At 41.2% G+C, this 16,496-nt stretch overlaps 1 protein-coding gene across 2 annotated transcripts in view; it reads left to right on the forward strand.

Annotated features, from left to right (window-relative positions):
- AGPS (alkylglycerone phosphate synthase) overlaps window positions 1-14,193 on the forward strand; it is a 103,284-nt gene extending 89,091 nt beyond the window's left edge. For both annotated transcript variants that reach the window (XM_053268302.1, XM_053268293.1), the window contains one exon: window positions 10,359-14,193. In XM_053268302.1, coding sequence (XP_053124277.1) covers window positions 10,359-10,480 — 122 coding nt within the window. In that variant the 3' untranslated portion in view covers window positions 10,481-14,193. The remainder of the gene's footprint in view (window positions 1-10,358) is intronic.
- The last annotated feature ends 2,303 nt before the right edge of the window (window positions 14,194-16,496 follow it).

Genomic DNA, 16,496 nt, shown 5'->3' on the forward strand with positions numbered 1-16,496 from the left:
AGAATGCTACCCTGGGGGCCCTGGACTTCAATATGCTACCTAATAGCCTAAATTTGGCTTCCAGGACCTCCCGATTGCATTTCCCAACATTGTTGGTGCTGACGTGCACCACGACAGCCTGACTCCTTCCCAGCAGTGCCTAACAGCCTACCTAGACGCAGTGTGACAACAGCAAACTTCGCAACTGGCAAGCAAGTCACCATGTGGTCTACACATTGGTCACAGACCCATTTCTCTTTCCTCCTAATGATCGAATCACCCACTATTAGGAGGCCCCACCCCCTGGAGGAGTATTCTCTGTGTGAGAGGATATGGGTGCATCACCCAAGGAAGGGATCCTTGCTAAGGTAGTGTTTCGCACTTCCTCAGACAGAAGTCCTCCTTGCCTGAGATCTTCACTCTCCATGACAGCAGAAGCGCTGTCAGCCTGGGAGTGGGATGCCTCGATCACATCCCTGAGGGTCTCATCCACACACCTCTCTGCCTCCCTGAGCTTCTCTAGGTCAGCCACCTTAATTTTGAGGGAATTGACTTGTTCCCTGAGAGCCAGGAGCACTGAGCACACACCCAGGACTTCTGCCCCTCAGGCAGATAGTCATACATGTGACATTCTGTGCCTGGGAAGCACCCCCTCCCCTCCTTGCATTCTACCTTCATAGCTGTTTTGATTGGCTTGTTCACTTGAAGCTATGTGCTGGGTGCAGTTGTCAGCTAATTTTAAAGGTTTTAAGCTTGTCCTACAAGAAAATTACAAAAGTTGCATAGTCCTCACCTTATTTTTGTGCTAGGTGTCTCCCCAGTGATGAAGGGGCACTACTTGTGCGCCTCCCCACAGAGCTCCCTGCCAATCTCCCACTAAACTCCTGCAAAACTCCTTTGATATCTGTTTGCAAACTCCTGTTAGCAAAAGCTCCTCTGGTCTGAGCCTTGTATTCAAGATGAGCAGGCAAACTGATTCTCCTCAGGAATGTGACTCCTTCCACAAGCTGGAATGTCATTCACGTGGAATGCATCACCCACTCAAGCTAACTCCTCTGACAAACACACAAACCCTTCCAGCCAACCAGAAATCAAACCCTAGAAAATTACCACCCCTAACAAACTTAGCTTCTCCTTTCCCTTTTGTTTTCCTGGTGATTTATTTACTTCTTATTTCCTTGCTGTGTTTCCTTGCTTGATATCTTCTTTAGGAGAGAAATACAAGCTTGTTGCCTCTTCTTCCTTCAAGATCAGCAGGCAACTGATGTTTGCAGAAAGAACTATTCACCTACCCATCTACCTTCATATTGAAATGTCCCCAAGTGCAAAGCTGTACTCTTTCCCCATAGTAATGAATGGCAGCCATTCACTTCCCTAGGAGGAAGAAAAAAGATACATGTTGTTCCTAACCTGTTTCCTGCCCCAGTGTGTCTAGCCACTAAGAATCCAAGCCTGCTTCTATTTGTATTTATTTGTAAGGTTCTAATCCTAGTCGTGACCTGCACTGTTCCCTCTAAGGTGTGCACATGCATGCACACTCACAAATTTTCTGATGTCTGCTCAGTTAATTTTAGATCCCACTCATGTCTAGAGATGCGGTTGCAACCAGGGAGGCTTCTAGGAGCGAGCAGAATAAGCTCAGCTGCTAACAACTTTGCCCCTGTGTCGTAATCCCTTCGGAAGGATTTGAAGCTCCTCCTAGTGCTCTGAAGCTTCGCCTTTGCATGCGGAGTGCACTTGGTATTGCATGCATGCGTGTCGGCCATTTGTGTGGTGATGCTGAACGGGGCTTCAAGGAGGAATGCTGCAGGCCCACGCTTTTTGGAAGACCGCTGGCGAGGGGAAAGTGGTGGGGCAGGGATGGGCTGGTAGGAGACACCCTCCCTGTCCCTTAGCCGCCGCCGCCCCGCCCTGCGTGATGAACGCTGGCATTTCGAACCAGTTTGGCACTCCAGAAAAGGAGCACCAAACTGGTTCTGTGCACATCCCTAGTTCTGGCCTCATCTCTGTGGACTTAAAAAAAAGACTTTTGACCGCTGTTCCTCTTGCCACAGAACTTCAGATAGGTATGACTTCTGCCTGCTTTGCTTAGGGAAGACCACAACTCATGTACCTGCAATATTTATTGGTTATTTTCAAAACAAACTCGGAAGAGCAAGGAATTGTTTGACAGCGGCCCTTTACAAACATGCCCTTTACAAACAAGCCTTATGCCTGCCAACTCCAATGGCATGATCTCCTCTATCGTCGCTGACATCAACTCCATCCAAGTCTGGCTCGACTTCAAAAGCCACCTCAGGTATTACCGATCAAGCCACCTTCAAAAAAACCAAAGGTGTTTTGAAGGATGGCACCACAGGCATCATAAGAAATGAAAACACCAGGAGGAGGATACAGTGCTAATGTCCAAATGCCAAAAGACCTCATCTTCATCTTCAGCGTTGACATCGGCGACACAGGTTTGAGCACCACAATAAGCTTTACCCTTCCGGCCATCCAAGTCAATTGGTTATGGTCAGTTAGGTGGCCAGCATGGCCAAATTCCACTATTCCATCCGGAAGGGTTTCAAATATGACCTCAGACGCCCCTGACTCTATCCAAAACAAATGCAAAGACATGCTGGCTATGTCTGCAGACATTTCACGCCAGAATCTTAGCTCTGCGAAGCACCTTATGGAAATGGAATCTCACACATTGGCTAGTGCCATTTCCTTCTGTTATCACAAATGATTTTGGATTCCCTGCTCCAGTGGACCCTCCCAGGGAATCTAACAATGGGCATACCATTTCAATCTCCTGTTCCTACAATGACTGTCACAATGGATGCCTCCCTAAAGTGGTGGGGTGCTCATAGTGTTGTGATTCATGCACAGAACCTCTGGAACTATGAACAATCACTCCTCCATATGAATTTCCTACAACTCTTGGCCGTTCTCTTAGCACTCAGGTCTGTCCTATCAGTCCTGAGCAGCAAAACTGTCCAAGTCCTACTGGACATGACTGCCATTGCTTACATCATCTGCCAAGGCAGTCTCCAGATCACTCTGCAGCCTTTCCATTCAACTTTGAGATTGGTCAATAAACCACCAAATCTACCCATTAGCTCTTCACATAAAGGGTCCTGACAATGTCTTAGCAGACAGTCTCAGCAGGGAAACAGATCTCTCCTGGCAACACAACTAGGTCAACCACGACTCCCTCCCTGGTCTTTTTCTACAGGGACTCACCAAGTGGACCTCTTCATGAGCAACAGGAAGTGATCACTCTTCTGCTCGAGACAGCAGTGGACAAGGGTGCTCTAGGGGATGCCTTTCAAATGGAACATACATCTCTACTACCTTCTTCTCTTCTTGCCCTCCCCCTCCTGTCACATGTCTTCAGAAAAATCTTACAACACAAAACCAAATTTATAATACTCATGCTGGAGTAGCCGAGACAGCCTTGGTTTTCCCTCCTCTTATGACTGTCTCAAGGTCTACACTACCACCTCCATCAGCGCTCCAACCTTCTGTCTCAGAACGGGCCCAGGTGCTCCACATCCTCTGAACGTTGAACATGACAACCACCTGAACTTCTAGACTGGATCTTGCTCCATGAGTAGAAAGTATCAACCAGATGCAACTACTCGTGAAAATGGAAAAGACTTACAAACTATGCTCAGACTAAAGGCTTTGACCCAACTTCTGCCTTTGTACATCAAGTCCTGCTGTACTGGATCTCCCTAAAACATACCGGACTTCGCATCTCATCTATCAAGGTCCATATATCAGCCCAATTTGCAATGCATAAGGTATGGGATTCTAAAGCCCCATTTTTCCCCACCCAGACTGCAAAAGGTTTCTAAAAGGGCTCAACAATCTCTCCCCCTCCCCCAGTTAAGAAACCGACTGAACCCAGGAGTCTCTCAGTTCTCTCCACCCGTCGCAAGGTGCCCTTTGAGCCATTATCCCTGACCCCTATTAAGCTGCTTACACTCAAGACAGCTTTCCTGATTGCAATAACTACCTCCAGGAGAGTTAGTGAACTCGCTGTTTACTGTGTTTTTATCCCCAATAAAGTTATGTGCACTGATCCCACCTTTCTTCCAAAAGTGGTTTCAGAGTTTCACATTAACCAGGATATTGTCCTTCCAACACCTGTCCAGCCTCCTCGCTTTTCAGATGCACCTGCTACACTTACCTGTTTTGAAGTACTTTCTGCACAGTGGCCATTCAGGAACTGAGCTTGAAAGTGCTCTACTGCTGAAGTTATCGAGCGTGCTCCATGCACAAAGGGCAGAGCTGCAGAGCTCTTGAAATCCTTCCACAGATATTATTGCGCAGGCACAAAGCCCACATTGTGAATTATACCGGATCACCAAAAGATCAAAAGTTAAAGGTGAGCAACCTGTTTTTTCTTGGCCTTGGGAATTACAGGTATTCGTGACTTTCTGATAGGTCTATAAAAGCCAGATACAAGAAAATCTCAAAAAGAGATGTTAAGGAGGCCTTAAATTGAACTAACATTAGAGAAAAAAGGACCTCTACTAAAAGAACTGATCAAAGAGGCTGCTGATGAATTCTACATATGTATGAATGTTCAATATGGCATTAAGAAGTGCTCCTGGATCTGTGTTGGGTTCCTAATGCTTTCAGAGCACAATCTGGAATAAGTTACAAGCGCAAAGACTGAAGTGGCATGGGGCATAAGTCCCGCTCCTTCCCTGTGTTGCATGATTATAGCTTGGTCTGCCAAAGGCAAAATCCTTGCAGTTCTCCATCTCTATGGATATCTCATATAAATAGATATCTACAACTTGCCTATTGGTATGTTGGCTAGGGATGTGGGAAAACCTTGCCATGCATATGAAATTGCTCCTTGCACAACGGTAGGGAGATTCTTCGAGCTGCCTGAGCCATCACTGACTGTTTTGAGGCAGCAGAGGTTATTTCAAGGTAACCTATATTGATACAGGGAAATGTCTTGCCTCCACTATCCCATTCCTTTACTATCACTGGTCCTTCAAGGGTGTGCATATCCACTAGAATCAAGAGTACCACACAACATTACCAAATGGCAAAAGCTAGGGAATTGTTGTCATATTTTTATATTATACACATTTATATGACACATGCAGACAAAGTAAGGATATATGGAAGACTCTATTTAAGCGGTTTTTTAGTAGCTGGCAATAGATATGGAAATAGTTTAATATAAACTTTTGTCATATTTTTAAAAGTTCAGGAATGCTTGTTACTTGTTGAAAACAAAGTTCCTTAGTTGCCCCGGTGGGCTAAACCAATGAGCTAAACACATGTTGAGAAAGGAATGCACACAGACTCAAGGAGCACAGACATACCAAGTTTTACTGAAACAAATTAGCTGTTTGAGCCACAAGGCACCACACGCAAGCCATCGGATACGAGATGATAGCAACATAACAAAATAAATGAATGCACCTTCTAGACTGATAAAACAGCATGCAAACAAAGCATTTAAGGCATAATATATGAACAAACCTTCAAGGCTGAGAAAATATCATGGCAAATAAAGCATGTGCGACATAAACACATGACATGCAATGTAATTTTTAGCATCTGATAATCCCCGAAAGTGATTAAGTACTCCTACAAGCGCTCCCCTGCTTCTGTGCCCTCCTCTTCATACTTCTTCCTGCCTTTGTTACACACACACACACGACTCTAAGGTTTCAGGCAAATAACTACTGCCTGAGAGACCACTTATATAGGCCTGTGATGGATACAATTCTGCATCTGGAGAGGAGCCTGTAAGCAGGAAAAGGGAAAACTTTGATTTTAAAGACAAACACAAAGATGACGTCTAAAGAGGAAGCCAAAATTATTCAAGCCAAGAAAAAACATACTGATTGAGAAAGGTGCAAGGCTATTGTAAAAAGAATCAGGTGCATAAAAGAAAAGCATAAAAAAGAATTAGGGCAGGTAGTTGAAGGATGAGATATTTCATCGAAGAGATGTCTTCAGGAATCAATCTGGGTGCTCAGCTAGGCATTTTATAATATTTTTCACTGCTCCGTGTGACCTGGGAGAATAGGGCGAAACCCGCAAACTCTGTATTCCCTCGCTTCAGAGAGCTATGTCAAGCGAGTCCCTTCAACCAGTAAAGAAGTGCCACCTGTCCAGAACCTGGTGTCTTCCTGTCAGAAAGACCAGTCTGGCACTTTGACTGTTTTCCTAGAGCTTTCCCTGACTTTGGGTACATCTTCAAGGGCTGGCCATCTCTGATGAGGCGGCCATAGCTACACCAGGGGCATCTTGTTGGTTCAGCAACCTTCACTGCATTTCAGACAAAAGTCCCCCCCATAGGCAGAGCAGGGCTTTTTCCACCTCCTAGCAAGGTCCAGCTTTGGTTCATTGCAGCTGACCCCTGGTTCATCAGGCCTGCAACTTGTTTAAGGTTATCAGAAAAATGGCCTTGGGCAATGAATTCACCTGTCCCAAGAGATAGGAATAGAAATGTAACGTGTGAATGTGGTGTATAATGACACAGGCGCTGATCATGGGAAATGTCCTTGAATGGTGTATAAGAAGCTGCAGAGGCATCAGCTGTAATCCCAAAATACTGATGTGGGGGGGGGGGATCTCCATATTTTTCCATGTGGTAAGGGGCAGGGAAGGAGGCAGCACATGATACACTGCTACAGTTAAACAAAACAAGCTTTTAAAAAAAGATCCTGTTTTGCCAGTGGCAGTTTTGTGAAATTATTCTATCTAATACTGTGTGTTAAAAGTCTACTATAAATTTGAATGTTCTTCCTAAGCTAGAATTTACTGTCTGGGAGTAAACTGATAGTAATTATTATTATTGCTGTTATTTTATTATTTGTTTGTTTATTACGACCTTCAGACCTTGCTGTGACATTCTCAGCACCGCTTTTTTGTTCCAGAGTGGGGAAGGGAGAATATTGATGCAATTCCTCTTCGGTGTTTGCCCTATAATTGTGATTAATAACAGTTGTGTTCACTATCTGGAAACAGACAGCCTGGTTTGTCTGCCTACAATCATGTTGTGATGAATTGTGCTATTTTAACTCTGGTTTTGTGTATCAAACAAAACAGATGTAGTCTGGGACTTGGGGCTATAAGGAATATAAAGCCTGTTTAACTCAATCTTCATAGTGCTTGTTATTTTAAGAGAGGAACTGGACAGTTTAGACAGCAGAGTTTATTCTAGAAATCTAGATTGTAACTTGTATGGCCCATTTCTGTGGGGCAGCCACCTGCTATGAAAATGAAAATTCACAGAAACTCAAATCCTGAGAAGTAACTATATAAGGAACATTAATTTGCAGGTATAAAATAAGAATTCCTTTTATCTCTTTGGTTCAGGTATGGGTAATTTCTTTCATTTAAAGTGCATGTGAATTTCTCTGAACACCCATTTAATGTTCAGTGTTGGCTAAGGACTAAAATGGAATTTTAAGGGAGAATTTATTTTGTAATGAAAGAGTTTTTTCTTCAATGATGCTTATTCTGTCCTCACTTAGTGTGAATTAAGGATTACACTGGGTCCAGAATTTGGCTTGGCAAGGCCCTTTAATAGAATGCCAACTTAATGTTGGCAGTTGCTGGTGCCAGCTTGTAGAGCTGAAGGCATAGTGCAGTTGCTATCAGATAAGGCTGAATTTAGCAGGATAGGCAATAAAGGGTTAAGGGTTTTCCATGACAGCTCTGTTTAGCATCCCTCTTTTTAATGTAAGCAGTCTGCAAATTAAGTGCCTTGAGGATTATAATTTTAAACACCTTTACCACAATTCTGGATTAATAGTATGCAGAAAAATTGTCACGGTAGTCAGAAGGCTCTCAGAATGCACTGGTTTTATTGATGTTATTTCCTAGTGATCTGAGCATAAGAGTTTGCCATTGTTGGATGGTACCCACATCTTTTGAAGAGCAGTATTCCATCAGTGAAAGCTCCTTCTATGTATGTAAGGAGCTTCTGCTGACAGACCACTGCTCCACAAAAGCCACGAGTGCCATCCGTTATGTCTGCTTCCATCAAATACTGCTCAAATGGTCTGCACCTGTGTACTGGTTGAAAGCCCTTGCCTGATCATCTAGACAGGATTTTATGTTTAACAAAAGTTGGTCAAGGCAGCTGAAATAACAATTCAAAGTTAGCTGGGTCATGGGAGCAGAGCAGCCAATAATATCAAGAGGTGGAGCAGGCTGTTAAGGATGATATTGCAAAAGTTAAGAGGTCAGAAGGGGGCAGATAAACTTAAATGCAGCTTGTCATAATGATGGGCCCTTTAGTAGTTCTTATACATTCTTAGCCTAATATATTTTGCATAGTAATTGACTTCCAGGTGAAATGTTAGAACTGTCTAGAGGACTGATGCAATCTAGATTAAAGGTCCACAATATGAACTGTTCTTTTAACACATGTATGTCCATGACTACAGCAGTATCATCAGATGACTTGAATGTTTGAAATGACCACCACAAATCAAACACACTACAGAGTTGTCATGTCAGATAACACAGCTAGTGAAGGTAGTTCACATGTTCACTGAGTTAGAAGTTGTGGGTTGGTCCAATCAAACGATGCACACATGTATTAAATGGCAGTCTGTAGCTTTATTGTGCTAGATACGGAAGGGTGTGTGTTATATTTTTGAAGAAAATAAAGCTATTTTATTTCTTCTTATGAAACCTTGATTAGTCATAGTTGCAGTAACTGCTAATTGTGGTGATTGAAGGCTTGCAACCTAATACCACAAAGGGGTTAAAAATCTTTTATCAAATATGTTCATAAAGGACCACCAGTGTCCGCTGTTCGGCTTTCTTACTTTCCGGTTCGCTAATCAAATGTATGTTAGATTTATTATTGTAAAAGTATAAAGCATAGAAAATGTGACAAGATAGATGTGTAAATTATCACTCTGACAGAACTAATGATGCACTCCAAGCACCTTCTGTTTTCAAGCACTTGGTGAGCGACTTCATTAAATATGCAATGGCTGTTTGGTGGCTGCTCAGACATCAGTTCAGTTCCTCATGGAATTGCATTATTACTGGAGGTGGGGAAAAGACAGGCATGCTAGCTGTTGGACATCCTGCTGTGGCTTTAATGTGCTCCATCTTGTTGGACCAGTTGTTTTCAGTCTTTTTGAGACAATTACATCCATAACCACAGGATACATTCACTGAAACAGTATCACAGATAATGGTGGATAATAGCAAACTGTCCATTGTCTCTTTAAGCTCTAGCTAAACTTGACATCTCTGCAGTCCTTGAAATTTCAGCGATAAACTTAACAAATTGACTAGAAGAATGGAAGCATAATTACAGGAAAATGCTCTTTTAAATTAAACATTGTTGTGCTCAAATAGAACAGCAAATATATAGAACTAGGCTGATCATATATTGCTGCTTGTTATATGAATTTAATACTTATTGTACAAATGTTGCTTGTTCTCTCAAATAGTTAGAAGATACATCAGGCTTATTCCTAAATTGTAGCCTGTACTGTTCAGTCCTGGTTTTCTTTTCTGCCAGTTCTGTAACGTTGTATTCCTCACAGGGAAGAAACAAAATATTCTGCTCTCCATTGGTATCCCCATCATTTATTATTCTAATGGCACTTTAGCTACCTTGAGAATGGGCAATGCAGGATCGCTTGAATATTAGCAAATATTAAAATATCAAATATTTTCAAGAGGCAGATTCTATGGCATATATTGCCACATGCAAATGAATTTTTGTCTTAGCTTAAAATCCCAAATACAATAGGAATCTGTATGGACTGAAATACTCGGATAATTAATAGTCATTTAATGACAAAGCTGCTATTTACATTTTTTTAAACTACTTGTATAAAGGTTTGTGACAACTGTTCTTGAATATACATATTAATTTTAATTTTTTGTAAGAAGCATGCTTACATTGTGGCTTGTTAGCTGAGCTTTTAAATATAACTTGGTGCAGCTGAATCCAACTTTTTCCCCCCATGTTTGAAAAGTAACATTCCAGGTCTCAGTATTTGCTTCTAAAAATAAAAGTTCTTAGGATTACTGTCTTTCCCCCCAGTATCCTAGTCAGATAGTTTGAAATATATGCAGCTTCAGTTTAGTTATTTTTAATGTGATGCATGATCTTAGTCTAAACTTTATCTAAATTTCATACTTTGTGAAGAGAGTAGGCAGTGTGGAACACGGACTTCCTCTGGGAGTACATTGAGCTTAATGAGCTTGATAGTCTGGTGGGCTCAATAAATCAAATAAAGCAAAACATTTCTCATTTTTGAATAAAAGCATTTATCACCCAGTGTTTGTTCATTCATGGTCACAAGATTGATTGGCTCCTGCTATTATGGTGAATATTAAAAGGCGTTTTTTCCTGTTCTTGCTTTTTCTAGTGGGGAAGTTACGGAAGCAGTGGCTGAAAGAGAGCATCTCTGATGTTGGCTTTGGAATGCTGAAGTCTGTCAAACAATATGTGGACCCCAATAACATATTTGGAAATGGGAATCTTTTATAAACCCATGTTGTCAATTCTGAAGTTACAAAATAATAATAATGGTTTTGAGTCTCATGGTTATCCCAGTGACCAAATTTAGCATGGACCCAGTTTTGGAGCGGTTTCCTTACATCTTTTATTTCTTCAGTTAAACATGATCATTCTGTTACTCAGAACAGACTTTGCAGACTACTAAACCTTTCACAAACACCCAGTCAGAAATATACTAAGGTAAATTCAGTCCAGCTGAGAATGCAAACTTGATAACCTATCTGGATGGCTTTCCTACCATATTGCATTTCCTGCAAGAATGTCCAAGAAGGTGGTGTTTCTGTTACACGGGCCCCTCTAGATATGAAAACACTTCTGGAAAGCAGATGAAAGATGGGATTCTCTTTAGATAAAACAAGCTTGTCTACTGAAAGGTTAAGCAAACAGTCAAGGAATGAATACTATGCTGCAGTCTAACAAAAATCCAGTGGCTTTGTCTTGGTGATGCCTTGCCAATCCTCCATCTGGTACTGAAAATCATTAACAAAAGTGTGGCCTGAATTGCATTTGTAGTAGTACTTTGTGTCCTCAACATATACACTCAGAGGAGTAAGCTCTTGTTCTCAGATGCTGTAGATCTTTGTTACATAAAATGTAAGGCCTTCATAATTATGCCCTGCTAAAACTGCCTTGAGAGAAAACATTCTTGATCAGAAAAATGATACTGTTCAGTTTTTCTAAGTTTAGTTTAACATTAAGCCATTTCAAGTACGAAACCAATGTGATTTAAGTTCTTTTTAATTACTAGCTATAAGCATAATCAGTTCTTCCATATAAATAAAACATTGAACTTCCTCTAAAAAGAATATCAGTGAGCATTAGAATGAAGCCTGCCTTAAAACAGGCAACAAAAGAATTTAATGCTGGGTATTATTCACATTTTGCATTCAATTGTTAAAACAAATTAGCTTTCTTTTTATATGATGTAAATTACTTGATGTAAAATGTTAACTCAGTGTTGCCTGTCCATCAGCTAGACTACACCCCATTTTGTTTTCAAGTTAAGCCTGCCTTAGTACAATTGGCTCCAGATGGGATGAAAGTGTGTTATCTTGAATTACACCAACATTCTAAATCTAAACTCTTCTAAAATCTGAGGAGGTTAGATACATTTGAAATAGCCTTAAACAAGCAGTTTCATGTTAATGCTTTCTAAGTATTAAAAACAAATAAGAAATTTTAATACATGCTATGTTAGACATCTAAACTTTTAATTGTTATCATTTAATTTTAATCTTCCATGCTTTTCTGGCCAGTAACTCAATAGTGTACATGGCCAAAATTCCTAGATATCACTTCATACCCTAAAAAGCACCTTTTAAAATAAACAACTGCACAATATTGCTGGCAAACAAAGCCATAGCTGTAATCCAGAAAGACCACTGATGTTTGATCAGTGAGAGAAGAAAAATAGACAGTGCTTTTGGCCAAGGAATTGATCTCTGCTGAAGTCTGTACCTCTAATAAACATTAGATTGACTGAGTACAACATTGTTTAAGTTATTGTTTGCCCATGTACAACATAGCCTTTACATCAGTATCTCTTTTCTCACTCACATAGATAATTCATTTTTAGTAGAAATAAAAATGTCTTCATGTGCCTAATGAGCACCAACACTAGGAGCAAAATGTGATTCAGGGAATATAATTGCCTTTTTGATGGAATAGAATAAAAGCAAAAGTTAACTTCCTAGTTATTTTTGCTTGTTCTGACCAAGTTCATGCGATTTCCAAAACACGTAGGTTCATTTATGGTGCTTAATTGATTTAGGTAGTTTTCCTAATCCTTTGTTACTGGAAATTGCACAGGGAAATAATCTTTAAGGATATTTTTCATAAATCTTAGATAATTAGATGACAACGGCATTTAAATCATGAAGTGTAAACTTGTGTTGTGTTAGTACTGTCCTAGCTGACAAAATAACTGGGTCACAAAAGTGTACAGACATGAAGAACGACACAATGCAGACTTCTGTGAACAACTGGAAGTTGCTATACTTCATCTGTTTTGCTAAAACTTGTTCTCTTTCCTCCTTTTGAGATGGTTAAATTGTTTGGAGGATAGTAAAGCGCCTGCAAAACATGCACAAGTTGAATGCTAGTTCAAAATATGAGGTTCTCATTAAAAATACACATTTACCAATGGAGAGGTATTGATTGTTTTCATGGCACACCACCAGGATAGAAATGATAGTGAAAGATGCATGAGCTTATGCAGAAATGCTCGAGTCCTTTTGAATTGCAATGTCCTAGCTGTTTTTCCACCACTGTGGCAATCCTCAACCACTCACTCTTTAGTAGGCCCCCAAAGGTTAGGGTTTAAAGGACTGCACATACACAACAATTCATGTCTGGACCTTTCCAGCCTTCAAGAGTTGCTGCTGTGAAAGGTCAAGAAACCCCCAGAGCAGCACCTAACATAGTGCAAGACTGCCCAGGACTAAAAATAGAAGTGCATGTGGAATTGTTTCAAAGGTGCATATATTGGTTTCTGGGCCCTGGTTCTAATCAAGGCTCCACCCAAGAGGCACCTATGTGTGAAGTAAGGTATTCAAGATATATCTGAAATATGACAGACCTCTGCAGTATCATGCTGGGGAGAAGTTGGCAGTGCAAAGGTAGCATGGTTGTCAAGAATCCTAATCAATAAATAAGAGGGTGTTCTAGAGCCGTCCATGTTTTTGCTGAAGGCAGAGCCCATGTAATGGGCTTGCAGGTTGCATTGGAAACTGAAGAGTTGTTCCAAAGCAATTAATGCAATGTCATGAGGATCCAGATCAAAAAGGAAAAAGTAATTTAACTGGATGTGTCTAAAGTAGCTCTTTAGATCCCCACCATATCTCTTCCAGCTTTTTTTTGTTTTTGTTTTTTAATGAAGCTTGACAGCTGTACATGGTTTTTATGTCACCTTGGCAGAACATATTTCATGTTAAGGCATGGCTGGCCATATTTTCATTTAATTTTAACTTGCTGCTGCTTACAGTTCAAAATAAGGGCCAATGATCTAAAGAACCAGGCAGGTTATTCTGCACACCAAAGGGGCCTTGAGTGTGATTTATCTTTCCTGAATGCAGCCCTTTATGCTGCATGGCAATTTGTTTTTTGAACAAGAGCAATTTTTTAAACAGTGATATAGCAGGAGGGTTCCATGACTGAAAGAAAAAATGGAAAGTTCCACTGGATCTTGTACAAGCCCTATGTGTTAAGTAGCTTTTTAGATCCTGTCTAAGTGCCGCTATTTTCCATCTTTTGACAGAATCAGTCTAAAGACATTGACTGTTACATCTCTTTGTAATAGGTCATATGCATTTGTTTACTCTTATTAAAAGTTAGATATAACTTCAGAACAGATACCTAAGAAATATTAATACTTGGGGGTTTTTTCTTCAGAAAACTGGTTAAAATTGGTTTATTTCATGGGGTTGTCAATGCCATAGGAATCAGTTTACCGAAAGGATGCCTCTTACTCAAATAGTTATGGATACAGGCTGAATTGAGCAGTTCTTCCACAATAATACTAACACAATATAATTGAATTTCCTGCTAATTATGTGAAATTGTTTTATCATATTTTGGAGGATTAATTGTACAACTATAGTGAAGAGATTATAGACGCTTACTAATAAAAAGGAAGTGGTCCTAAATTTTTTTCAAGTCGATTAAATGAATACTTTTGCAAATGACCAGTTGTGTGTTTGCTTCATTGAAATAAAGTTTTGAAGCTTTGAACACCTAATGGTGTGACTAAAGCTTGAGAATGCAAAGCTGTATTTTATAACATTCTGGTTGAGTGTCACTTTCACTGATATCATATTAAAGGTTAAGAAAATTCTCATCAATCCCCCCCCCTCCATCCTGCATTATTTCTGAGATACCAGCTTATTCTCTTAAGAAGCCAAACCACTTTAGCCTGCTTCTCAACCCTTAAGATTACCATTTAATTTTCCCAAATTATGTGAACTGATTTTTCTACATGGCAAACCCAACTGTCAAAAATAAGGTTCTGGAACACTTGCACATTCAGATAAATAGGTATGAAGACTTAGAAGGTAAATTAGATTCTCAGATGCTCAAACTACGTGTTCCATTGAGTTCTGTGTGTATCCTTGTCAGGCTTCTCTTTTCTTTTTTTAACCCCAAGCAAACTGGACAGGCAATAATTCTGGAAGAAGGGTCTATGGAAAGAGGTTATCTAACCGTTTTTCTCTGGTCCTCTTCTAGTTCTTAATTGCTTTGTCACTCACAGAGGGAAAGATACGGTCTCTAATCTTTCCTTGTGCTTGGTTGGGGGAAAAATTGCAGTTTAGGAGAAGTTACTTTAAGATGAAGAATGATGGGAAGAGCAAGAATTAAGGAGTTTCTCCCAGCTACCCTTTTGCTCAAATGCAGCCTGCACAACTGCTTTTGGCTTTAAAAAAAAAATCCCAGAAAGAAAGAGTTACTGCATAACTCGTATCGGAAGATACAAAATAGGCTGAAGTCGTATCATGAATCCTAAGCCTAACAGTGAAGTGGCCCATTACTTTTATAAATTTATAACTTTACAGTCTACCTTTTAAGCTATCTTTTAGCAGTTAAAGTGGCTCTTAGAGAGCTAGTACTGTACTAACATTCCTGTGTGACATATGCATGTAGGGCTTGAGCTGGTAAGGGATTCATTTGAGAGATGAAATTCATGTGCTGTGATGGGGTTGGGGCTGCTCTAGATGGGCAAGGAGTGCACAGGGTAGGGTAGTAAGTGTTGCTGGCCTCATTTGTCCACTAGAGGCATAACTGTACCCTGCTGCTGCACTTTGTGATAAGGGGGGGCACGGAGTTGTTCACCCGGCCCCATAGCCAGGCATGGGGACTGCAATTTTGTTCCCCCAGCACGTGATGGTAGCCATCCAGTAGGAGCAGGGAAGTGGCTGCATAAGCAGCTAGCTCCCTTCGCCTATGCTCATTTGCTCTCGGGCAAGACACCTGCCCACCAATCCCATTTCAGTGAGGGTTATGCAGTTGCCTTTTGGGGGCCAAATAGGAAATTTTGGGGTCACACCCAATTGGCTTTGGGGGTGACCTTTTTTTGCCTGCTTCTCACGGATTCTCCTGGTAGGGTTTCATTGTCTAGGACAGGGTTTCTTAACCTTGGGTCCCCAGATGATGTTGGACTACAACTCCCATCATCCTCAATCACAAAGGCCATGTCTGGGGATGATGGGAGTTGTAGTCCAACATCTGGGGGCCCAAGGTTAAGAAACCCTGGTCTAGGATATTTTGGTCATTGCAGAAGAGTGTGGGTTGGGGTAGGTTGTCCCATATTGGTGTTTGGAGCAGCCTGTCCTACAAAAAAATTGACCTTCCTCCTCTCTCCCAGCTCAACCAACCTGCAGAGCTGCAGCCTGCAGAAGCTGCACGCAGGCTAGCCTGCTATCCAAAGGATCCCTGCACAAGAGGAGACGCTGCTAAAGCTCCCTTCCTGGACCGACTCTCAGCTGTTTGGTGGGTGGGGCTTCCAAGGGCTTCTCTGCTGGAGCAGACCTCTCTGGTGGCCTCCCAGTTTCCTGAAGCTCTTTCCAGCCAGGAGACAGAGTGGTCAATGCTGGCTGCCCAACAGAGCGCTATGCACACCATCTGTCCTCCCTGCCCTACAACCCTGGGCTGTGCAGAGAGCTTGTGCCTTCCTCCTCCTCCTCAGAGCCAGCAATGAAAGGTATGGGATTTCCCTTTTTCATAATTCCCCACCCCCTTGTATATTTATGGAATGGCTTCCTATAGGGCATTGATATTGGGCACAGATATAGGGCAGGATGGGAGGGCTCTGAATATTAAAATTGAAGTGGATTGGACAAATGGCTTATTTTTAAAAAAAATTTGATATTAAAAAAATATTTTAAAAGGTCCTACAAGTGGCTTGTTTCATGACAGAAAATGACAAAAAATTCTGGAACTGAAGCCCCCTTTGGACCATCATTCCATGTGGAGGAATCTGCCTTTGCCTTCATAA

This window comes from Hemicordylus capensis, chromosome 1 (assembly GCF_027244095.1).
Source record: "Hemicordylus capensis ecotype Gifberg chromosome 1, rHemCap1.1.pri, whole genome shotgun sequence".
Taxonomy (NCBI): Eukaryota; Metazoa; Chordata; class Lepidosauria; order Squamata; family Cordylidae; genus Hemicordylus; species Hemicordylus capensis.